The sequence below is a fragment of the Sinocyclocheilus anshuiensis genome, unplaced genomic scaffold (genome assembly GCF_001515605.1).
Source record: "Sinocyclocheilus anshuiensis isolate Anshui unplaced genomic scaffold, SAMN03320099.WGS_v1.1 scaffold668, whole genome shotgun sequence".
NCBI classification, from domain to species: domain Eukaryota; kingdom Metazoa; phylum Chordata; class Actinopteri; order Cypriniformes; family Cyprinidae; genus Sinocyclocheilus; species Sinocyclocheilus anshuiensis.
The window spans coordinates 101,729-128,519 of NW_015557097.1; the positions used below are offsets into that span (position 1 = coordinate 101,729).

Consider the following 26,791-nt stretch of genomic DNA (forward strand, 5'->3'; position numbering starts at 1 on the left):
GAGAAAACAATTCATACAATGCCCGATGACAGGCGGCTCAGTCAAATAACATCCAGTGACAGTCTCAAACCAGATAATCTGCATACAGAGAGAATATTTCACGTGTGCTTCATTCACACCGAGATCATAACAGGACAATTATGAACTTTATCAGACTGTAAACAGGATGTAGAGCTGAGAGAGTTTGGTCTACGTCTGAAGAGATATGACTCACAGATTCCTCAGATACCGACAGAGTTGAAATGATCCCACCTTGAGTGGCCGCCTTCCTCTTTTCCTTATATCACTCTCTGTCAGGCAGTCTCGCCTTAGAAGGACTTAAAAGGAAAGTTCATGAGACACATGCACTCTGCAGCCGTTTCCTAAAACTTCAGACAGGGATTCTCAGAATTAGGTCATCCGAACGTTTGATGTTAGTATTTCACCACAGTCCCCAAATCCATCCAAAAACCCAAGCGACAGGAAGCTGGCGTCTCTCCCCAGTCATCTCTCTTTCTCTTTCCCTCTGAGCAGATCTGTCATTGTAAGCCCCTAAGTAATGCTAAGTGCTTGACTCTCTTACATAGCCAGAGGTGATGTTCAGTGTAAAGCCATTATCAGTGGCATTAGTATGCATGCTGAGTTCAGCCAGCCTTCCCAGCACGTGAAAGTTTTAGGGTACATGACACAGCTTTGGGTGGGGAAGACAAGTCGGGAAAAGAAGAATTGGTCTTTTGAATTGAAGGAGGCAGGCACATGGCAAAACAGCTTTTAAAAAACTGTTTAAAAGTTGGTCAACTGGTCTGGTGTGCTGGTTTTGAGGGGTTTAGGGCACTTGTCAACTACATTAAAATTCAAAACCAAAGTAAACTGAAAATACAAATTGAAAATAAAACAGAAATAAAAACTTTATTAAAACTCAAAACTAAAATAACCATGGCTTATACCAACTATGCCCAGCAAACCAATCGGAGAGTGGATGTTTATTCCTGGAATACGATATATTTGCTTGCGTATAATGACATGTTTTGCTCTCTCTCCGCAGCGGTCTGGGCTACATCCTGGGATCCATCGCTAAAGATGCTGGAGGGCATTGGTACTGGGCGCTGAGGGTAAGAGCTGTTGAAATGTCTCAGTGTGTTGTATCAATATTTTAGAGGAAGCATGCAGAGCCTCCACAAATACACACCATTTCCTCTCGTCCAGGTCAAAAATATCCCTAAAACCCATGGCAGACAGGTGAATCCCAAAATACCTTTGGCCCGTCTCTTGAAAAAGCAACATAACATTCCTGCCCCCTTTGAAGCCTGTGCAATTGGCACTGACAACCCAGCTAGCTTAAGTGCATTAATTTAGCATTACCTCCAGCTCTCTCAGGTCCTGCGCATACACGCTATCCGTGAGTAATACAAGAACAAGGTCTTCCCAGTTGTCACTGCGGTCTTTGTGCTGCAGAGGCCCAGGAGAAGAGGGGGCCCGCTTACACAGACCCTTTTGTTATGGGATATTCCTCAGTAGCCTTGATGTATCACAGCGCTAACCAAAAGAGCCGAGCCGAGCACCTTTTAATGCAGCTAAAGTTACTAATTTATGAAATGATTGAGTGAGAGGAAGAGCTGTGGCCTGTAACTTTTTGGGCCGTAAAAGAGAGAGAGAGCAAAAACAACTTGTCAGAGAAAGTGAGAGGCCTCTGAGGTGCTTTAGATTCTTTCGTCCTCCATTAGCTCAGTGCGGTTTTAAAACCAGCTGCTTCACTTGTTCAGTTTAAACATTAACAGGTGAATGCTCCAGTTGGGCTTCATTACAAGATCCTTTCGTGGGTTCATAAAGAATCCACCGAGGGTCTTATCGTGAACTTGAATTACGCTTGATGTGTGGCTGCCTCTTAAAATGCCAATGAGGTTCGGCTGTCAAGCTCTTAGGCCTAAAAGGAGACGTTTAAAAGAAGTGTTAAACCCTCTCAAGCTTACAAAAACACCTCTCTACATGACAGTTATATGACCCTCAGGAACATGAATAGCTTTATTTGGAGTAGTTTGTCGGAACACTTTTGCAAACAGTAGCGGAGCGCCATTGTTTGAGCTCTTGGATGCAGTAAAACATTCCTTGAGAAGACAAAGCTCGTGGTTTGGTGGACTATTAATCATCACTGGCACTTTAAATGAGTATAAAAACAACAGACAGATGAAAAGGTACTCCGTATCGCCCATATCCTGTTCTGAGGGGGGAAAAAACATTTTGTGCCACTTTCCGCTTGTTTTGCAGGGCCCTAAAGAACTCAATCGCCTTCCGTTCTCGAATAGGGAGTGCGTTTTTTTGGAGTGGAGGATTAGATCATAATTATTGAGAGCCATATCAATCTTCTGCAGGTCGGAGAGCGGAAATGCCAGGAGAAATAGCACCTTGATCTCTTGTTCTTTGATTACACTCGCTCTTTGGCATCCCAGCTCTAACCTTAACAAGCACGAAAGAAGCTACAGTAGCTTGAGATTAGCAGGAAAGGGCAGCATCTCGTAATACTAAGGTAGGGTGCGAGACAGAGTCAGAGTTCAAGATGACTGATCAACGCATGCTTTGATATGAAACTAGACCAGAGAGACTGTGAGGGATGTCCCAGTGTGACTGTCAGAAAATAGGTCCACTGCAAAGACCTCTTTTACGGTTGCTGGGTTTTCTTGTTATGGAGGGATAACAAGACTAAATCCAGGCTTTAGCGAGATCAAAAGCACTGCAGTGCACACAGAGACACATTCAGTCCACAGAATCACAGTGTAGTTCAGAAAACAGCAGCACGTCAATGGGACGCAGTGATCTGTTTCACTCTCTTGTTGTTCACTATACAGATTTATACTGCTGAACACTGCAAAAAAAAAATAATTCAGAAATATTTTTTTATTATATCAATAATAATCATAATTTGTAATAACACTAATAATTAATAATATTTTTCTTATTTTCCAGTAAAATAATTGAATATCCTTACAAAATAACATAAAACAAATAAATAAAACAATTTTTAATTTATTAAAATAATTTAATAAATGTGTATAGATAATAATCAATAGTTTGTTTTTGTTACCCAATTGGATTTTTTCCCCCTTGTTTTAAGCAAAAGTCTGAGTAAATTTTGTTATTTTGTTAATTACACTTAAAACAAGAATAAAAATGGCATAGGCATAAGAGAAAATAAAATGTATATACATAAATATACATATAAGTTTGAGGTCTTTGCGTTTTTTATTTATTTATTTTTTTCTCTTATATTCACCAAGGTGCATTTATTTGAGATATCATTCTAATTTAAAATGACTGTTTTCTATTTTTAGATACTTTAAAATGTAATTTGCGTCTTTGACATGATCCTTCAAAAATTATTCATAAATGCTGATTTAGTGCTCAAGAAACATTAGCCTATTTATTAATGTAGAAAATAGTTGTGCGGCTTTTTTTTTCAGAATTATTTAATGAATAGAAAGTTCAAAACAAAAGCATTTATTTGAAATAGAAAAAAAAAAAAAAACAATCTTACCGACTACAAACTTTTTAAAAAGTAGTATATATTAAGATATAATATATGTTATCTTAAGTTTGCTTATATGATTAATCTTATTTTAATAAAAAATAATGAACTAGAAAATAAGACAAAAATATCGATTAGGAATTTTTGTGCAGTGCAGATGACTAGATATTTACATGCACACAACCACACCCATAAGAGACACAATTTTGAGCAGAGCTTTGCATTAATGTGCTATAAATGATCTCCAGGAGGATTGCGCCTGACAGCCAGTATTGCTTTGGCTTTCACAAGCGACAGAGGCGCTTACACTGCTTCCATGTGGGCGAGCGAACCAACAAACACGTGCACACACACATACACACACTGCTGTGCTATAGCCATCAGGAAGGATGATAAAAGAGATAATAGCTCATGGCCTGGTGGACCGCAGCTGCTCCCACACAAGGGAGAAAAGTGAGAAAGAAAACGAGAGGATGGAGTAAAGAAACATCACCTAATGGAGTCCACTTCACACTGCAGTCTAGAGCACTGCCTACACTACACACCCTGATGTGAATATAAATAAAACTAATCTGTAACATACTAAACCATCGGCTAATCACAAAATAACACCACCATTATGGGCTCAACGAATAACTTGCTAGACCAAACAGGATGCGAGACAGATTCTTATTGTTCAGCGCACAAGATTTTGTTTAACAGACGGCACAGACTCGCAGTAATACAAGCAAAAATGTTTAGTCTAGTTACAGCAGCGAGTACTGCACTCAAAACATTCTTAAGCAGAATTTTGCTTTTTTCCCAGTAAAAAAATCAAAAAATGTTGTAAGGTATGATTTATATGATGTAATAATACTTGATTTTTATATATTCTTAACAAATTACCAATGGAGTAGAAAAAAATTAACTTAATTCAAGATATCTTCACAGAAAACAATAAAATCTCAAGTAGTTTTGCTTCAAGTATACATTTAACTTGTTTCAAGTATGTTAACATATTTTACTGGAAAACAAGACATAAATACATAAGAAACTTATTAGCATATTTTGTTAATCCCTGTTTTTTTAAACAGTTTTTTCCCCCTTCTGTCTCAAGGTTTCTCCGATGTTGGGGTTGATTGCTGGGACACTCATTCTCATTGTTGTCCCTGAGCCAAAGAGAGGGAGTGCTGACCATATCGCTGGACGTATAAAGACACGCACTTCCTGGCTCTGTGACATGAAAGCTCTTGCCAAAAAGTATGCCACTTGTTTATTATTTTTCCCTATTTATCACTTAAAGGCACAATATGTAAGATTTCTTTTATTAAAATATCCAAAAACCACTAGAACAGTGTTATATATTTTGCTGACTTGTGTACTTACATTATCCCAAATGTTTCGAAGAATGTTTAAATCCAGAGAAATAAGCAATTTTAACTAGTGACACGGACCGTGTCTATAGTGTCATTGTGTCGCCTGCCAATGACGTCATAACCCCTCAATTTCCGGTTTTGTTTTGTAGAAAACATGGAAACACCAAAGACGCTTTAATATGTTATGCGTTTTAATAGACCGGTGACGACCGCACAGAGTAGCATTACAACAGAACTTTCAAATGTATCTAGTATGATAAAACAGCGCTGCTTTACCCTTATTTTGAATACGCGCCCTCTAGTGACGAAAAATTACATATTGTGCCTTTAAGAACGCAATGAACCAAATATTCAGGATTGGGGGGTACAAGATGTAATCACTTAACAATCAGCCATCGAGTCAGAATATTGGACCCCTCAAAGTCTATCGTTTTTATGGTCCTGCCTTCACTTGAATTTGGTAACAGTGTATTGGAGCAGTTGGAGTTGTAAAATTTCAAGCAGTTTTTACAGTAGCCTGTGGTGTGACAAAGTACAATTCAACTAAAACTGTTTAAATTATAAATACATTGTATCATTTTAATTGATTGTTTAAAAAAATGATTCACACCACTGGACCAACCATCTTAGTTGTGGCCAAGCTGACAAAAATGAAGGAGCAAGAGTAACAGAAAAACGCATGTAGATGCAGAAAAATGCAAATGCAGAAAAACTTAAGAATTATGCATATTCATTCATTTTCTTTCTGCTCCCCAGCCGTAGTTATGTATTTTCATCTCTGGCATCGGCCGCTGTGTCATTTGCCACGGGGGCGTTTGGGATCTGGATCCCGCAGTACCTGGTCAGAGCTCAGGTGGTGCAGAAGACAGCAGTGAGCTGCACCTATCAACCATGCAGCAGCAAAGACAGGTCCCAACATACACATGCCGCTTAAAATGTATTGTACAAATACAAACATTACACTTTTGACAATGACAATATTTCTCTCTCATCTCCAGTTTGATATTCGGAGCCATCACCTGTGTGACAGGGCTGTTGGGAGTGGTGATCGGTGCCGTGACCACGCGGCTCTGCCGACAGAAGACGGAGCGTGCCGACCCGCTGGTGTGTGCGGTCAGCATGCTGGGCTCTGCTATCTTCATCTGCCTCATCTTTGTTGTGGCCAAGAAGAGCATTGTGGGAGCGTATGTAAGTAGCTCTATTTTGACTTCAAATTACCTTAAATCTTACTTGTGTGTGTGTGTGTGAATATATACAGTATATATATATATATATATATATATATACACAAACAGGATTTTCAATGTACTACATATCTCTTCTAAATGTCCTCCATGGGTTACACATCTATAATCTGTTACAATATTCTTCATTATATTAGTTGGCATGGGATTGTGGTGCAAACACTGAGATTCTGAAAGGTTGCTTAACACTGTGGCCTGAATATCTCTAGTACAACTCCCTTCTGACTATTCTTGTATTATAATGAGTCTTCTCAGTCAAATAAGGTCACTTCTATTCAGAGTTGTATATAAGGCTTTAAACTATATAAAGTCTGTTGCATTCAGTAGGTTTAACAGCCATAGTTGCTTGGCAGGGTTGTTAGGTCCAAACCCAACACTAAAAGAATAAGAGCGACAGGCACTGCGTACTTGTTTAATTGGCATGTAAAGCAGGAAAAGGGAGCAGTTTTCACAGTTACTGCTGAGAAACAATGGGCTGTGGCATTTCTGAGTCACTAATAGAGAAAAGTTATGCTGCATAAGAAAACAAAAAAATTCTATCAGGTCACGCTCGTTCTTTCAACAAAAACAATCAGGTCAGAACTAAATGCAACACGCTCCCTAAAGGGTCAAGCCGGACTGGGAATCTCTTAAGTGTTTATGATGAGAAGTCTGATGAGAAAGTATTTTTAGGGACTGTTTGTCTTTCCTATGAACAAAAGAACCTAGTACACTGTGATAATGCCATCTATCTGGTGTTATGCTTGAGAAATTCTAAGCTTGCTCAACATTAGTCACCTTATCTTAAATATGAAAGACTGGCTACTAACTGTACCCTCAAACTGATCTGGTTTTGCAGCCTCTTGTGCCTTTGTTAAAAGTTGTGATGACTTTGAAAAGATTTATAAAGCAGACGGTGGGTAGAACTTACCTGTGGGTAGAACTGGCTGCTCAGGTGTCTAGTTGGGGGTCACATGAATTCACACAATCTATAATAAATAGCACAAGAAAAGAATAACAATTTATAGTATAATAAAAGTAATTACAAAAAAAATTTTAATTCCATAAAAAATGCATACTACTGTTCAAAAATTTGGGGTCAGTAAGATTTTTTTAAAGAAATTAATATTCAGTAAGATGTATTAAATTGATCAAGTGACCGTAAATACATTTATAATGTTACAAACGATTTCTATTTGAAATAAAGGCTGTATATTTTTCCTTTTCTTCAAAGATTCCTGATAAAAAGTAACATTGTTTCCACAAAAATATTAATCAGCACAACTGGAGTAATGCACTGAAGCACTGAAGACTGGAGTAATGGCTGCTGAAAATTCAGTGTTGCAATCAAATAAATTAATTACATTTTGAAATATATTAAGATAGTAAATATTTACTTAAAATTGTAATAATATTTCACAACATTACTGATTTTACTGTATTTTTTGATCAAATAAATGCAGCCTTGGTGAGCATAAGAGACTTTCCCAAAACCATTAAAAAAGTGCCAACCCAAAACTTTTGAACGGTGGTGTATTAAGTCATTTAAATATAAATCACAGTTATCTCACTAAACACTTTATAGTAAATTGGAAAATGTGGAAATGGAAAAAGTGAATGCCTGTCAGTCTTACTGAGAGCAACAGGGCAAATTTTACAGTAAATAATCAAATTTAAGGTATTTATAGAATTGAATGACACATCATTTGGACCACTGGCCTTCATGCCATCTTGTCAAACAGGTAACATTACAGTGTCAGTTCTGGGTAAAAATATACCCAGCTCCCAACTAAAGAGATGAGCGCCCTTTCAATCACTTGTCAAGAGGCTTCTGTAATTACATCCAAATGGAGCATACAAAAAACAAGGAATCCAAAACTTTAAGGAGGGAAAATATTTGGAGCGAGAAAATTTGATAGTGACAGATGTGCAGTCTGAGAATGTGACAGCACGCTGGAGCTCTGTCGGGGTCTGTTCCAGCAGGGACAGTTGCTGTCTCGTCAGCATGTTAGTAGATCACACTTCAGCCCTTAACCAGAGTCCTGCAGGGCTTTATAGTTTTAGCCTCTCTGTCCATCCGTCACGCTGTCTAAGTCTCAAGTCACTTTGAGACAGAGTTTCATACATGTCCGAACACACACAGACACTTTCACGCTTTCATTTCCTCACCTTCTATTCAGATATTCTTTCACACCGGCATATAAATGGAAGGTTCTAGACCCATAAACTAAAACCATCACCTCTGTTTTACACCCTGAGGTCATCCCTCTGTCAGCCCTGCTCAACATATCACTCTGAGCCCAACACAAGACCCTGTCAAAGTCAGAACGGCCACTTGAACGATCAAATTCCCCTGCAACCTACAGTTCTTCACACAATCCCATCTGGTTTGACCCCAGCAGCTGCCGTCAGTCGCATTTTGGCTTCAGAAATGAGGAAAGACCATCTACATTCTGTCAAGTCACTGAGATTAGTGGAGATATTCAATCCTTGTGTCTCAATCTGATATAAGCACCTTGAAAATCCAGACCAGACACTGAGGGATATCAGTTAATTTGTGTGGGAATGCTGAAGTCAGTTAGTCTGTTCTCGTGGGATCACGTGAGTCTGTTAAAATAACTTGTTAAACGTAACACGTTTTCAGCCACCAGACATTTTAGGTTCCACTCTAGTATAATGCAAACCGCTTGTCTCTTTTTTACGGTTTGGAGCAAGACACGGTTCTGTTGGCCTCAAATCAAAAATTACATATAGCACAACCACAGTATAATGACATGTTTTCATATTCCACAACATTTATTGGGGTGTTTTGATTTAGTAGATGAGCTGGGTTAATTGAGTCTTTGACCAACTGCAAACCCTGCTATCTGAATGTATTTATGTGCAAGTAGAGTAACTTTTCATTTTAAAGAATAAAATGAGATATAATTGACCTTTCTTCTTCTATTTTTTTCCCCTCACTCTCTTTCTCCCTCTCTTTTTCTTTCTCAGATCTGCATTTTCATCGGAGAGACGCTGCTCTTTTTGAACTGGGCCATTACAGCGGACATTTTAATGGTTCGTATTGAAAGCCTGTATTTATCTGCTGCATCGAGTGGAAACTTTAAAGCTTTTAACTGTAACAAAAGTGGTCATCTTCTCAGGCTAGTTTCTTATTTTGAATGGTGGGATGCATGACTACGAGGTTTGGTATAGCCTGGGTGGGGCCCAAGACAAAATTGCTGCCTTTGATTGCGCTTAATGGAAACGCCACTAATGGAAAATAAAATGAAATAACATTTTCAGTTTGAATGTTTTTGTCTGAAGGAAGCAAGTGAGTTAGAGAAACTCAGTAAACAGATAGTGAAAGATTTAGCAAGAAAAGCTGTCATGAAGTTGAGTCAGTCAAGGTCTTACTGCATACTTAAACTCCAGTCAGCTTCGGTCAGTGTAAAGCACTCTGACAGCATCTGCTTAAAGGGATAGTTCCCCCAAAAATGAAAATTTGATGTTTATCTGCTTACCCCCAGGGCATCCAAGATGTAGGTGACTTTGTTTCTTCAGTAGAACACAAACGAAGATTTTTAACTCAAACCGTTGCAGTCTGTCAGTCTTATAATGGAAGTGAATGGGAAACACGGCTTTGAGAGTCATAAAACACACAAACAAAACCAAATTAAACCCTGCGGCCCGTGCCGATACATTGATGTGTAAAAACACGAAATGATCGGTCTGTGCAAGAAACTGAACAGTATTTATATCATTTTTTACCTCTGATTTACTGCAATGTCCGAACTGTCCGAACTGTCCTGAGCGCGTCCTGAGCGCGTTCGTGTCTTCTTCTTCAGCCGGTGCGTGACGCGTCTTCTTCATTTTTTTTTCATTTTTGGGTGAACTATCCCTTTAAGTGAGCACCCATGGTACTTTTATTTTCCTGTTATGATTTAATGTGAAATTCTCACAGCTGTTTTCATATCACCTCTTTTCTCTCTCCAGTTTGTTGTCATACCGACCAGAAGAGCCACTGCTGTTGCCTTCCAAGGCTTCACCTCACATTTACTAGGGGATGCTGGGAGCCCATACCTCATTGGCTTGGTAAGAATGTCTCACACACAGGGCAGGGAACCGCAGTGCTGCCTGCTACTAGTATGTACTGCTCAGTATTAAGTACTTGGCATGTACAGACATTATATGGCGGTCTTGGAGTTAGTCAGTCTAATTAAAGTGGAAGTGAAGCAGTCAGTCATGTTTACATTATTTAGTAAACTGATTTCCACTTTAATAAAAAATATATAACAAACACAATTAATGTAACCATTGTAAAGAAAAATTATGTTTGTTATAGCTTTTGGAGCATTGACACTGCCAATGGAGCAATACCACAGTGTGTGACGTCACGGGGTTGGTTTGCTCCGTTGGCCAGTGAAGTAATGTAAGCATTTCTTTACTTTTTGAACACACAATCGTTCAGAGAGGTGATTAGATTTAGTGTCTTGTTAACAACTGCAAGTTAATTGTATTCACAGGTAATGCAAATATCTCTGAAAGGTCTGACATAACAATAAGATGCCACATGAACGATATGGTATGAAGCGTTGTTTGTTTACATCACGTTGCACCTTGGGTTATGAAAACAATGTTTGGGGTACCACGATCAAAACTTTGTGATGTAGACAGTTTGATGTTGGATATTCATCCAAATTATGGTGAAAACCAAAAACATTTGTGAGTTAAAATAACATTTGTGTGTTCAAAAAGTAAAGAAATACTTGCATTACTGCACTGGCCAACGGAGCAAACCAACCTCGTGACATCACACATTGTGGTATTGCATGATGGTGGTGTCAATGCTCCTAAAACTATAACAAAACATCCTTTTTTCTTTAAAATGGTTACATCAATCGTGTTTGTTATATATATTTTTTAAAAAATGAGGAAAACAGTGTACTAAATAATGTAAACTTGACTGCTTCATTTCCACTTTAAGGTCTGAACCACCTAAATGAAGTCTAAACAAAACACTGAAAGTGTCTTTTTACATACAAGTAAAGCCAAGAGCCTTTTCAAACATAATTTCAATATCCACAAAAGTCAGAGTGCGCTAAATAGACAACCAGGCGGAAGAATCAGGTTATTGACACTCATGCAGTTTTGAGAATAAACATAATGCTAGAAGCAGGAAGTCAACAATGTTGAGCTCTCAAAGCCACACAAAAAAGATGTATGGCTCCTTTTTTTGTTCAATACTTCTAGTTCACAATAGCAGATTTACACAAAAGCCCTCTGAAGGTTTTCCCGCTCGTCCTGATCTGTGTCTTTCCAGTAATACCTTTCCACAGGAGACATGATTGTGTTTGTATATATACCAGTCACCAGCTCATTCAAGGCTACATTCATCTACAAGTGTTTCCTTCAGTCTCTTAAACACTTCTGTGTGACAATAAGCTATGTCGTCTTGTGCCGTGTGACATTGTGCTCTATGATTTTGTACGTTGACCCTGGCTCTGTTTCCCTTTTCCGATTTCCACTCTTGTTCATGTTAAGAAAACAAAGCCAAACCGATCACAGGGCAGCATAAATTCATCATTCTTCTTAACTCCGGAAAAAGCACACTGTGGTTCCTAGACTTCCGACTCCTGTAGACATTCCTTGAATTCCAAACAGGAGACACTGGAGTTGATCCAAGCTAAACAGTAACTCCTGTCCGTGCTTTTGACAGGTTCAGAGCTCTCTGTCATGTAGGACTCAGGGTTCAGACCCATTGTTCCCTTATTCCATTATCACCTTCAACCTCTTGCAACAAAAGTGCATTTGCAGTGTGTTTGCACTTTATCTGTCTCACCCATACACTTCAATGCACTGCCATAAGCACAGAGCAGAAGCTAAGAAGTGTGTGTAATCTACCTGTATATTGTTTATACAATATTTTTTTTATCTCTCCATCAATTGGTATTTGGTATTTGAATCACCTATCTAGCACGGTTAATGATTTAAAGACTTGATGTTGAATCTGACCTGCGCTGTTATTCTAAGGTTCAGTTTTAGATGCTTATGTCATGAGTTATACCCTAAGATACTACATCGAATGGAGGGGATAAGTAGTAAACACTTTCCCAACTAATAGACAGATCAAATTTAGAAGTACATTTACGCGTTTGGCAGACACTTTTATTCTAAGCGACATATGATGCGATTTCAAGTTTTCCTTTCTCTTTGGAGTGTTACAAGCTGTTTATGAATAGATAAGATCCCTAAAGTTGCAAAGACTAAAGTCTCAAACCCAAAGAGATATTCTTTATAAAAGTTAAGACTCGTCCACGCCCTCCTAAAACGGCTCATTCTAACACGCCCCACATGTCTACGTCACTGTGTGGGAAGATTTACATAACACCGCCCAAATGTATATGCAAAGAAAGAAGGCGTGACTTTGATTCTCGCTGTGGTATTGCTGCCGCTGCCGCCATGCCGTGAAGACGCTGTGTGTTTCGTTGTGAAAGCGAAACTACTTTGTTTGGTCTTCCAAAAGAGGACACAACTAGAAATCAACATTCATTATTATCATTGTTGAAAACAGTTATGCTGCATAATATTTTCATGGAAACTGTGATACTTTTTTAGGATTCTTTGATGAATAGAAAGAAGAACATAAATTATTTTAAATATAAATCTTTTATAACATTATAAATGTCTTAATTGTCACTTTCGATTATTTAAAGTGTCTTAATGCTGAGTAAAAGTATTAATTGCTTAAAAAAAAACTTTACTGACCCCAAACATTTTGAAGTTTATGCATTTTATCAAGTTCGCTTTGTTATTATACTTTGTATTGGATAAAAGTTTCTGCTAGATGAGTAAATGTAAATTCTGTGGGAATCAATCCCATAATCTTGCTATTGCTAGCGTTTTGTTATACTATTTGAGTTCCAAGAATGCTAAAATGAAATCTAGCCCAATATGAAACAAGCAAATACATGTAGGATTAGAAAAACAAGATTTTAATTGACAGGAATGTCAGGAATGGCCTTTTCCTAAAGACCAGAGGTCAAGTTCACTCAAGTCATAGTGTTAGCAACCCACCACATTCCATCTGCTCAAAATGTCCTACTTGCTGACAGACAGCTGGACAGTGTGGTTATAATTCTGCCGCATGTTTTGTGATGTTTCATATGTGGTTGGTTGACTCGGTTGCTTTCTGGGAATACAATGATCTTCTATTTTACCTCTTAAGATAGTAGAGCAGGTACGTCTTCAGAGGAAGTGTGTGGACATTCTGGCCTGTCAAATCCAGGAATGTGAAACCAAGTCATGCATCAACAGTTACTTGATAATTTCACTCCGGAGGTCTGGCAGGCTAGTGTGATGGTGGCTGTGACGTACTTCTGTCCCAGCTCTAAATAATAAAAAGAACACATTTTAGAGAAAAAACCACAGGAACTTTGACACAGGGCAGTGACAATATAGTTTTTCCAGACATTATACTAAGAGAGCTGTTATGACTGCATTGACATCCAGTAGCTTACTAAAGACAACTGGAAAGAAATTTAAGAAAATGTGGCAGGCAGACAACACATTCAACTAGACCTGTGAATGAATAACATTTCCTAAATACCTGGTAATGCTAAATTTCACTCTAACTGATGTAAAAACATTCAGAGTACCTGTGTGAATCGATATCCTCAGGCATAGTGGGTGGTGTAATTGTCTATAAAAATAGGCTATCAGCTGAAATCTACCATCTTTTTTGCAAAAAACCTCATTAGACACGTACCAGAAATGTTCAACCTCAGCCCTATTTTTATTAGTAGAAATAGTTCATTTTTGGCATCATGAAGGCTGACATATACACACACATACAGGAGTGTGGTCTGCTCACACACACACAAACACACACATTTGCTTAGCTATCTAAATGGGGACATTCTGTAGTTTTTATATACAGCTAGTTACAGATACTATAACCTAACCCTAACATTAAACTTTCTGCATTATTACAATTTAAAAAAAAGCCCCTCTATTTACTTTATTTTATACCAGTTTTACAAATGAGGACATCCCCAAAAGGAGGTTTTGTCAGATTTAGCTTACTTCTGGGTACAAATGTGTCCCCAAAATATGGTTAAGCAGGTACAAAGACACAGAGACCTCACTGTCAGCACCTACTCTCACAGTTTTTAGAGTCAGCATTCCTATCCAACCCACGAGACTTACATGGCACGCTAGTGCTGATAAAGGATTAGCTATGCTAAAGCGAGTTAGATGGACTCTGAGGAGATTATTAGCCCTGCTAAACATCTTTTTAATGCTGCTGTTAGTATCTTTATGTCAAAATATACAACTTTTGCTTTATTTTCTAATATGCTACTTTAGAATAGCCTGAACAAGACATTTTAGCACATTAGCACTAGAAACATACTCTTGTTTTCTGTTCACAGGTCTGTTATAAATAGTGTGCTTGGTTCTAAAAAGCGCATGAAATCAAGATTTGAGTTGTGTGGCCTTTAGTGTACTCCTAGAAGTTGACAATTTATTTTTAGCAGATGTAGACATTTAAAAATGATCTTTTTTTTTTTTTTTTTAAACGGAACAAAAATATTACTGATTCATCCCGCACTACACTTTTTGTACAATTATTATACAATCAAATGCTCTCTAGAATGACGATATCCCCTGCTAATATCACATAGGAAATTAGCCATGTGCTCATTAACATTAAGAACCAGTTGCTGACTACTGACTGAGTGAATCCTAAGGGAGCACACAGCATAAAATTAAATCAGTTTGTAAAATTGAAACTAAACTAAATGCCTCCTTGATAGTTTAATCATGTTTATTGTCTTTTTATAGATATATTGACTCACTGTTCAACAGATACCAATAGCTTAAGACAAGTTAACATAATTAACCATTCACCCTGTAACTGATTGACAGCACAGCTCTTGAAGACAATATTAGGAAGTTAATTATTACACTTAATGTCGCTGATGACTCGCAGCAGACTTTTCCTTTGTTTGCTAATGAGTGCTCTTTTGTTTGTGTCTCTATGTGCTAATGCAGATATCAGACGCGCTGCAGGAGAGCTACGCCACATCATCGCTATGGCAGTTCCTGAGCTTGGGCTATGCCCTCATGCTCTGCCCCTTTGTCATCGTTCTGGGGGGGATGTTCTTCCTGGCCACCGCCCTCTTCTTCCTCGACGATCGTGACAAAGCGGAGAAACAGTGAGTGCCTAGGCCTGTACTCATAACCTTGATAGCAGTAATTCAGTCCAGTCTTTTAAGTCATTATTATTCAAGTTGAACTTGAACTTGAAAGTCATTATTCTGACAACTATCTAAAGACATCAAGGTGCTTCCCTTTCAAGGGTTTCTTACTTTACGTTGCTAAACGGGGTTATCATTTCCGATTTCCTCCACTGACAATGACAATCCAGAAAAATAGTGGTTGCCATGGTGGTTTTGGTAGCCTTAGCCATCTTTGTGTGCCTGGTGAATAGCCTCAGGTGGACAGTTAATCCGTGAGGATAAGCGAGATGGATAGATGGATAGAGATCTAGATGGATTCTCAAACAAGGACACTCTGCAGTTTAGTAGATCATGACCTTCTCTTACTCAAATCATTAACCAGTACAGGAGAGATTTCAAAGTAAATGTAATTTCAGTATTCAGTTCAGACTAGCATTAGGCAGAGACAAGCTAACTGAGCAATTTTATGAAAGTAGACTTTGTCTAGAAAAACAGTCATGACGACATTAGAGGAATTGAACTTCAAATAAACCCCAATGTTGTCTCTTGCTATTCAAGCTAACCAGACATGTCATTTCACTTTAACATGGCATACATAAGCCATCATATGATACTTTGTCCTATATATGTACATTTAAACATAGCCATTTTAAAACAGACCTTCATCTAAAACATATATGGAAGAGTCCCATTCCTTTAAAAGATAAAGACAAACATGATACCCGAACTTTGTGACTCACTTTCTGTTTTGTGGCCGTCTTTTATCAAGTGGATTTCCTGTGTGTGTTGCCATTCAAAAATGACTACCTTCCTGTCTGCTTGGGGACATTTTTAGGCAGGGTGGTATGTTGGATTACTGCGGAAGATCGTCCCACGATAGGTTTTAGAGACAGCCCAGGATGTTGACTGTTCTTCTCGTCTCGCCATCTATTACAACAGGCACATGGAGCACATTTTTCACATGGAGCTACTCAGCAGGATTGCTGAATGTTATTTTTTCCTGTTATATATAATATGTAGTGGAATACAAATAGTGCACTTGAAACCATAGGCACAGGTCTTAAATAAATCAATCCTAACATGAATAAATCTTGACAAAAAATACCGTGACCATGTTTAAAGGTGTTGTGTCAAACAGAATAATATATTACTGACTATTTTCAAGTAGGTTTCCCTGAACACTTCCCACTTCTACTATTGGTCAGGTAAACAAAGAGCCCTGCCCAAAACTCTCACAATTGGTGGAGCCAGTGTTGCTATGCCAAGCTGGTCAGATACTCATACAAACAGAGCAATGTTTGTAAAGAGCCACAGTGCTTTTTTAGGGAAATAAACCTATGAATGACTTATAGTTGTCTCTTTATATTATAATGGGATGAGAGAGCATATTTTAACATTCAAAAAATTGCAAACTTCACTTCAAGTGTAAAATAAATTATAACAAAAAATAATTGCACTTTAAATTTAGAATATGATAATAAAGCTTCACCTTTAAATTTAGAATAAATGATGAATAGTTCATTTTTTAAATTTAGAATAAGATTTTAAAAAGAACCTTTAAATTTAAAATAAATATGATATTCGCCTTTGAATTTAAAATATGACAAAGAACTTAACCTTTAAATTTTGAATATGATAAAAAAATAAATAATCACCTTTAAATTTACTAAATATGACAAGTGAAGGTGTATCCTTAAAGACATTCAAAGCAGTTTACTCCCTCCGTTGGTTGCAGATTATACCAAAGATTTACCTCACCATTGGTTTTATGCAGCCACTGAATTGCAGCTATATATGCTATGTAATGAGCTGCTAAATCATGCATGCCAAAAGCAGCAGCTTTATATCCAGTTGTTATGAGCCTGTGCAATTATACATTTAACATTTCCAACAAATACTCTTACATAACACCCTTCTCACAATTGTTCATATACATTGCTTCCTCGCGAGTCATCATCCAGTCTTAAAATAGAATTTTAACTGTGCTGTCTCAAGCCCATTAATTCTTTATTCACAAATATCTTGTTATATGAATATAACATTCTTGTTTGTCTTCCTCTATTTATAGACACAACATGCAAAATGAAAGGCGTTCACTGGAGCGGAAGAATGTATATTGAGCTTAAAGAGTACTTTATTTCTAGGCTGTTAGCTGTTTTGGGCCGTGAGGGAGCCATTTATAGTGCAGGGGAAAACACTGTGCACCCAGGCAGTCACGCAAAAATACACACACGCACGTATTTGTCTCATATCCTTTTCTGCCTGGCATCAGTTGGCATGGTGTCCATGGGGACATGCTATAGATATAAGCATCCCTTAACTGTGTGTTAAAGCACTAGCAGCCTGTGAAGTGTCTCCATTGAGATTTCCAATAGAGTGACTGAAATTACAAGAAGGGAACATCTTATCACAGGGCAAAAAAGGAAAGAAGTGAAAATGCTGAGATGATGAGGAGAACTGAAGTACTTATACACAGAATTAGTGTTTCTCACATTAAGAATCTGGATCCTCACTAACTTTCGTCACTACCCTGACCACTTGTGGTCACACTGAATCAAACCACTGCTGTACCTCATTTTACTCAGAGCTTTGCATCTAAACAGTAATATTTCATTAATGCTTCTGTGAATTTGCCTTGTAAATTAAAATGATCAAACTTTTTTAAGCCCAAGGACCCCTAAACATGAACTAATGTGTAATATATATCTCTCTCTCTCTCTATATATATATATATATATATATATGCTGTTTGAACATAAAAAAGATCTGCACAGTTACAAAGCTCAAAGTCCACTTAAAAAGGAGATATTTTATTTAACAGAAATCACTTTTCAACAACTACAACGAACGACTAGTTTGGTCTACAACGCATATTTTCTTTTTGATATCACAAATATCGACGAATGGGACGAGACCTGGTTGAGCTGCACTAGAGAAGGCAACGAGTGTTATCACGGCTATGGTAAAGGGCATGACATTTCCCGACCAGGCGCAGAGTGCTGCCAATCACAACACACACTGGCCCAGCTAACCAATCACAGCACACACTGGCCCAGCTGATTATTTCAGCGTATTTCAGAAGGCGGGCTTTCATTTGATACAGGAACTATTCGAGCCGTTCATGCCAGACTGGGCAGAGAGGTGTTGTAATAATGTAAAATATGTGAAAAATAATGTGTTTTTCGAACAACGTAGTATGAGAGCCTGTTCTAGTACACCCCCAAAACAAAATCAAGACTTCGTAAAAGAGCATAATAGGACCCCTTTAAACATTTTTAATTCATATCTTTAGTTTACTTTGATAACCCTACAAAATACATTAAGGACAATAAGCAACCCAGTTTGAAAACCCCTCCATTAAGAGATCCTGCTGATGTGTGGTGTACAAATAATGAAAAGCATTGCACAAATTCTATATCCACACAATTTTTTCCCTCATTATTCTGTTTTTTTTTTCTTTTATTTCTCCAGAGTAAGCCAGCTTTCCCGACCGCCGTCCACAGTTAAGGTAAGACCTCAAATGCAAGTCTTCAACAAAGACCCCCGCCCCCCCACTTATTCCTGTTATAAACTGTTATCCTGGTGATCTTTCAAAATAGAGAATACAATGGTTAAAGCTTATTTATGAGAAGGTATTCTGGACTGTAAGGGGAGAAATCATAACATACCACCTTTATGAAATTCCAGAGGTGCACACTTAACCTTTATTTACCCTTTGTTTTACACATTGAAGTCTTTGTGCATCATAATAGAATAGAATAGAATAGAATAGAATTTATTAAATTGCCTTTGGGCTCATAGTAGCATCACCTTTTCATTATAATACAAATTTTGAGTCGTTTTTTGAGTGACCAGGTTATTTCATCTGCTGATAATCTCAAATCTGTCTCCTCTTCAAGCTTCTGTTCCTGCCCCCTTCCCCTTTCTCTTATCAGCCTCTCACACTCACTGTTATGAGCCTGTTTGTATAATTACCATGACTCTGTATGCCCTAAAAGAACAGCAAAGCATCAAAAGAAAGAGCAAGAAAACATCTAACAACATCAGGAAATAGGCTTCCCTGGTTGTCTGTTTTTTAGGTGGAGGACAATGTGAATGGGAGCAGTACACTAAAAATAACTAGTCCCCCAACTATTCGACTGAGAGGGTGGATTGTAACCATTAAATGTGGTCATGTATTTTTGTTCTGGAGACAGGCTGTCCCAAGTTAGCTGTCCACTCTTTATTAGGTTAACAGCCTAAACTGACTGCAGTTTAACAAGAGATCAATGAAATATCTCCGGTTGGACGCAGCGTAAACCATGGCCTTGAGGGTTAGCCAGACAGAGGCATATAAATTAGCATAAATGAGTGCGTGATGGCAAGACATATTGCCTCAGACACTTATATAAATGGGAGAAGTTCTCTGATCAATAGGGGTCAAAGCACAAAGTGGAGAGGTTACCGCAGAGTTACGTAACAGACGGACACCCACATTCCCGCTATTAGAAAAGGAATTATGAGGAGGCACGGTGATGTGACAGTGGGAGTATGGGAAAAATCACTATTGTGACATTAGCCTTGATTAGGGCCAAAGATTTCAGACAGGAAGGGCTTGCAACCAAAGCAATGAGACGATATTAGAGAGAACAAATGAGAGATGAAAAGGGAAAGCAATGGAGAAATGGACCGCTGCCCTTGACGTGCTTGTCTGCAAGAGATACTGCATAGTGAGCGCTTAAATCTAGTGGACAGATAATGGCATGATGACAAAATGGAGAGTCTTCTCCATAAAAAGCTAGTCTTTAGAGAACATCTTCTAATTAAATGATACCACAACCAGATATGTCCTTCAGCCATTCACACTTTGGGCAGTTTAACATGTTTGGATTTCCTTAAAGGGGTCATATGATGCTTTTTTAAAGATCATTATTTTGTGTATTTGGTGTAACAGAATATGTTGACATGCTTTAATGTTCAAAAAACACATTATTTTTCAAATACTGTACATTATTGTAGGTCCTCTATGCCCCGCCTCTCTCAAACGCTTTGTTTTCTACAAAGTCCCTCCTTCCGACAAGAGCAGTCTGCTCTGATTGGCCAGCTGACCCAGTGCATTGTGATTGGCCGAACACCGCAAGCATTCGTCGGAAATGTAACTCCCCTTAACATAATCGCAAGCTTCATCTTTCAAAATAAATGTAAAGACAGTAAATAATGTCATTAGTTTTACCATCAGTTCAAGCCCGAAAGGGGAACAGACACAGTAATGATGCAGTACTATTCAATATGAACTGATAGGAGTATGCAACCGTTTAAAAAATTGTGGTTGGTAAGACTGATTATTTATTTATTTATTTAATTTAATTTAAGTCTCTTATGGTCATAAAGGCTACAAATATTTGTTCAAACATACAGTAAAACAGTAACATTGTGAAATATCATAATTAAATTAAGCATTTTCTATTTTAATATATTGTAAAATTGTTCCTGTGATGGCAAAGCTGAATTTTCAGCAGCCATTACTCTAGATGTGAGTGTCACATAATCCTTGAGAAATAAAATGCTGATTTGGTGCTCAAGAAACATTTTGTTTTAATATTATCAATGTTGAAAACAGCTGTGCTGCTTAATATTTTTGTGGAAACCATGATCCATTTTTTCAGGATTCTTTGATGAATTTTGCAATCTTTTAGAATATTCTAAATGTCTTTCTGATCAATTTAATGTGTGAATCAATAACTTTTTGGAGAAAACTTATGAACAGTAGGTGTAGTAGCGTATAGTCCCAATGAGATCAGTCCAAAGAGCCCACTGATGATCCCTCTGGAGCTGCAATAACCCAAACCACAACAGTCTGCATTGCACAGATAAAGTGTTCTCCATGTGAAATTAACAGGGCTGTATTACATAAATCTGCATGTTTAAATAAAAAAGTCAATCCCCTTGTCAGGTCCATAATTACTGAATTTTCACTGCGTATTAGTGTGTGTTATGACACAATTAAGAAAACAATGGTTTGTTTAATATAGTAGAGGAGCTTCTAGGCCAGATTATTTGTGGCACAATGATAGACAAATCCCAAACAAGACCCTGGAATCATTATCTGAGCATAATGCTCTAGTAGTTAACATTTTTAGTTATGTTGCATGAGCCAGATATCATCTTACAGTACTGTTGTACTCTGTATTTCCTCTCTCTACCATATTAAAATGAGACTGAATAAAATAATTGTCAAGTTTGTGACAGACACGTATTGTGATGTCAGTGGGGCAGCTGTGCGAAGCTTACAGAAGCTCTGGTTGCAGTGTGTGTGTTGAGGATGGGGGTTGGTTTACCTCACCAGCAGCACCACACAGATGGCTCAGTGGGTCCCGAGTTATAATAATCAAAATGAAACATCCTCATACAAGGATGTTATTGCTCCATGTTTTATTCAACAACTACAAACAGAGACTGACCCATCTTTGTCTTTTTCATTCCCTCAGGTTACCAAATGAGAAGAGGCTGCAGCAATGAAGAAAATGTGGGGTGAAAATATGGACAAGTAGAGGAAGAAAAACAGAAGGAATAAAACTAGCAGCTAACTCACTATACGCACACTCAATATACTCTCAGATCACCGCTATCATATCTTCTCTGTTTTTTCGTCCCATTCTGTGAAGGCCGTTCTGAATTCGAGTTCTGAATTGCTTGCCCTAGGAAACCTTCAGCTGGCAAGAGGTCAGCCAGTCAGCAGCTGGTGTGCAGCTATTAATGATGTATATAAAGAGCCACATGGGTGTTTGGAAGAGGGTGCCATACTACTGAACACAGCACGGACACATGTTCCCGTTTACGCTGTCTGTCGAGCTGCACCAAGTGCCATAGCATCACATTCCTAATGGGGACCAGTACCAATGATGCTCACAGCCAGTGAGGGGCTCACCAATACGCCAAAATCCCCAAAAATCTGTAAACGCAGAACTGTAGGAATCACACGCATCACATCACATCCCCAATAAAAACAAACGACACGGTGAGCCCTGCCTTAAGAAATCTGGCAGAGGCACAGGTCTGGTCCCTGGTCACTTTTCTTTGCTTACTATTAAATGTGTTTTTCCATTCTTTTTCTTAGCACTTACCATTCTAATGCAGTGCCAGTGAAATCATGCAGCCACGCATGACACCTGAGACCGTTGAAATCGATCACTATCTTTTCTCTTCTTGCTCTGACTGTGTTTTTACAAATGAATCTGGAGGGACTTTATAAACTATAGCTGAAAGGGACACTGGATTGTAAATATGATCTTTTTATAATGAAGAAACAACATGTAAATGCTTTCATACTGAACTTTACTGCAGGAGTCTGCCAGGATAAATCGCATAGTACGCCCGAGAGGAGAGCAGAAATACTGAAAAATGTTAACAAGTGAACAAAGCCAAGGTTATCGTCTCTTGTCTAGTGTTTTTCAGTGAGGAATTCCTTCCGCAGTGCCGGGTTACCCACCCAGACAGGCAAACCTTCATTTTAACTACGGATAAGATTCACACAAGCTCAGTCCATAAGAATGAAAGTCTTTGTATGTTGGTTTACCTTGGTCATTTGGTTTTACATATCCCTTTACCGGAAAAGAAGAGGCAGAAATGATCATAGTGCATTGCAGCCAAGTTAATTACCTACACTGCATTCCATCCATTTTCAGAGGTTAAGCTAAATCTGTTTTTTTTTTTTGTGGATTCTGTGAATTTTGTGGAGTTTTTTTTTTTAAGCAGAAAACAGACATTTGAATATGTTGCATACACTAAGAAAAGCACTTTGCTTTTCACTGAGTAGTCATGAATATGAAGAGATAAAGCTGGAGGGTAAAATTGCAGAAAATATCGATTTTCGCTGTTATTGAACTGTGTGGTTTCGCTTCAGAATGTAGTTTGTAATATATGCAATTTAAAAGAAGATTTGATCCCTAACAAACATGAAAGCTTTGACAGTGGCAATAATTTGTATATCCTGATATTTAGCAAGATTTTCTTAGAGCACACACACACACCACTTTCACTTTTTTGCAACTTGGTGTTACCAAATCTGTCTGCGTCTGAAGCCGTTTGCATGTAAATCTGTGTTTCCATCTTGAGAAAAGCACCTTGCCTATAGATTGAAGTGGAAAAAAGACGATCTGTGTTTTGAAAGTCTGACTTAACGTATCGTGAAATTACCGTCCTTATTTGCCAGTCATATCCTTTTAGCTTTCATCATGCCAGGTGAAAAGCCTTTGAATGTGATTCTGTCCAATGTGTTTACACATGCAAATTTATCTTAATGAAGCTTTTGTATTATTATTATTATTTTACATGTCTTTTTCTTGCTTTTTACAAATATGAGTTTTATATATAAACACTATAAAGATAAACTATATTATGCAGCAATTTTAATATATTGTAAACTGCTTTGATGCAATGTATTTATTACGTTTTTGATTTGTTTATTTGCAACCCTTGCTGATAAGATGGAATAAGGGAAAAATAATGTCATAGATATTATGTACAGTTCTGTTTTTGTTTAACCATTTGAAGAATCTCTCAGTTGTTCATCTCAGAGAACTGTGTTTTCACAAGAGCCAATTATTTGACTGGTTCACACACACAGCATGATTTACACTTATACAAAAGTACATGTATTGTGTACCAACATGTTTGTTAGACCAATGAACTGATACTTTACCTGATTTATTTTGCACAAGCAACTGGGTGTGTGAATAATGTGCTGATCAGGGGGGTTTCTCTTACTGTCTAATTCAATAGTTCTACACTGGCATTTTGTAAGTGCTAGCTTTGAGGGATTATTACCCATTCACTGCCTGGCTACTAGCTTATTTAAAAAAAGTTATTTTACATGCTGTCAGTGATTATATGACTATTTGTTTATTTGTTTGTTGAAAGGCAATGCTCACGGTGATCTGGATGGGATGAACGACTGGCTAAATATTTGTAAGGCCGAGTTCATTTTATCAACAAAATTCTACTGCTAATGTGCAGTTTTATGAGATCATTTTAATTGCTGAATCGTGAGAGTTGAGTATTTCAGATTGCACATTTTCTTGTCATACAAGAATTCTGTAAAGATGAACCTATTTCTGATGTCAAGCAGAAATTAAAAGGTGATTTTATTTTTTAGAGCAAGTGTGATTATAAAGAAAAGTATCTAGGACATTTACTGTGATGCTCCCACAGGGATATACACCTATATGTAACTGATCAAAATAAACTTATTTAATCAAAACAGAGCAATATGGTGTCTTTTTTTACATTATTCACCACAAGTGTATTTGAGTTGTCATTCGTTAATGCTATGCATTAGGTATCATGGCCTAACAATGAACAACCATTTTTACAGAATTCATTCATCTCTCGATTTCTATTTTTTTAAATACCCCACTATTTATTGTTAATTTGTTTATAATACATTGACGTAAGTCAATTTATATTACATGAAATTTAAAAAATGTCAGATTATGGTCAGTAGGACCTTGCTTTTGAAAAGAAACATTACTACTTTTATTCAGCAAGGATGCAATGAACTGATCAAAAGTGACAGTAAAGACATTTATAATGTTACAAAAGAAAATGTCTATGCCTAATAAATGCTATTCTTCTGAACCTTCAATGTAGCAATCCGGGGAAAAAAAAAAAAGTATAATGGTTTCCACAAAAATATTAAAGGGATAGTTCACCCAAAAATGAAAATTTGATGTTTATCTGCTTACCCCCAGGGCATCCAGGATGTAGGTGACTTTGTTTCTTCAGTAGAACACAAACAGATTTTTTAACTCAAACCGTTGCAGTCTCAGTCTTATAATGGAAGTGGATGGGAATCACGGCTTTGAGAGTCAAAAAACATACACAAACAAAACCAAATTAAACCCTGCGGCTCGTGACAATGCACTGATGTGTAAAGACACGAAACGATCGGTCTGTGCAAGAAACTGAACAGTATTTATATCGTTTTTTACCTCTGATTTTCACCACAATGTCCGAACTGTCCAGAGTGCATCGTGAGCGCGTTCAACAGCCGGCGACCATTGACACTCTATCTACATTCTCAATTAGGAGTGTCAATGGTCCATTTGAGAGATAGGTGGCAGTAATGCACTTATAAGTCTGCGATCCGCCATAAAGCAAGAAGAAGAAGAAGACGCGTCACGCGCCGGCTGAAGAACGCGCTCAGGATGCGCTCTGGACAGTTCGGACATTGCGGTGAAAATCAGAGGTAAAAAAACGATATAAATACTGTTCAGTTTCTTGCACAGACCGATCGTTTCGTGTCTTTACACATCAATGTATCGTAACGAGCCGCAGGGTTTCATTTGGTTTTGTTTGTGTGTTTTATGACTCTCAAAGCCGTGATTCCCATCCACTTCCATTATAAGACTGACAGACTGCAACAGTTTAAGTTAAAAATCTTTGTTTGTGTTCTACTGAAGAAACAAAGTCACCTACATCTTGGATGCCCTGGGGGTAAGCAGATAAACATCAAATTTTCATTTTTGGGTGAACTATCCCTTTAAGCAGCACAACCATTTTTAACATTGATAATAATAAGAAATGTTTCTTGAGCACCAAATCAACAGGATAATTTCATAGATCATGTGTGACTAAAGACTGGAGTACTGGCTGCTGAAAATTTTGCTTTGCCATCACAGAAATAAAATACACTCAAAAATTTATATTTTAAATGTATTAAAATAGAAAAATGGTAATAATATTTCACAGCACTACTGTTTTTACTGTAGTTTTAATCAATCAAACGCAGCCCTATACGATATTAAAGATCATCAGGCTAAAAATATCACAAAATCTGTCCATTCTTGGAAGATCCTTCCATACTACTGATTCTCAGAGTGATTAGAGCCAGGACACCCAATCTGAGAGCTACACTCCTGCAGCACATGAATGGCCTCTAATGTCACAGAACCCCATTAGCACATACCTGGGGGGACAGAAAGGAGACTTTCACTGCTCCAGAGCCCTCTCTCTTCCTCTTTTTCAGAGGCAGGAGGAGGGGTGGGCAGAGCAAAAGGTTTCATTTTCATAGGCCAGTGTGAGAGTCAGCCCGGATTTGGGGGACAGGATAAAGTCCAGCATTGTTTAGAGAGGCACAGTGCACCTCTGTTGCCCGGCAACAGTTTCTGTGACTCCAGAGAAGAAGAATGTAGATGGAGAAGGTCACCAGTGTGTTGACAAGACATGAAACACCTACACAGCCAGTGACTGTTGATGAAAATATAAGAAAATGTGCCTAGCAACAGCTGTCACATTCATCCATATTACAGATGAAAAAAAAAATATTTGCTCATGGTGTGACCCAAACCGCATATGAAAGCAAATCGAGAAAGTTCACAAATATCTGCAACCGTAGCCACAGCGGAGTACAGAATTACCTTAGAAGAAAAACTTCTGAAAAGCTCCTGTAGACATTAACTTGAACAGAAGACCCATAATGGCCAGTATCTCCAAAAAGTCAACCAATAATGATGA

At 37.8% G+C, this 26,791-nt stretch overlaps 1 protein-coding gene and 1 long non-coding RNA gene across 3 annotated transcripts in view; one reads left to right on the forward strand and one right to left on the reverse strand.

Moving 5' to 3' along the window:
* spns2 (SPNS lysolipid transporter 2, sphingosine-1-phosphate) overlaps positions 1-24,536 on the forward strand; it is an 84,656-nt gene extending 60,120 nt beyond the window's left edge. The window contains exons 5-13 of one of the 2 annotated variants that reach the window (XM_016472336.1): positions 1,025-1,091; positions 4,596-4,738; positions 5,611-5,763; positions 5,853-6,042; positions 9,069-9,134; positions 10,053-10,151; positions 15,111-15,274; positions 18,770-18,806; positions 21,766-24,536. In XM_016472336.1, the coding sequence (XP_016327822.1) occupies positions 1,025-1,091; positions 4,596-4,738; positions 5,611-5,763; positions 5,853-6,042; positions 9,069-9,134; positions 10,053-10,151; positions 15,111-15,274; positions 18,770-18,806; positions 21,766-21,777 (931 nt within the window). In that variant the 3' untranslated portion in view covers positions 21,778-24,536. The remainder of the gene's footprint in view (positions 1-1,024; positions 1,092-4,595; positions 4,739-5,610; positions 5,764-5,852; positions 6,043-9,068; positions 9,135-10,052; positions 10,152-15,110; positions 15,275-18,769; positions 18,807-21,765) is intronic. The other variant, XM_016472337.1, reaches the window with a different exon arrangement.
* LOC107677435 (uncharacterized) lies at positions 7,009-16,110 on the reverse strand. Its single transcript, XR_001632839.1, has 3 exons — positions 16,039-16,110; positions 13,277-13,446; positions 7,009-7,066 (listed from the first exon to the last, which is right to left on the reverse strand). It is a non-coding gene; the product is annotated as an uncharacterized LOC107677435 (long non-coding RNA).
* Positions 24,537-26,791: the final 2,255 nt, after the last annotated feature.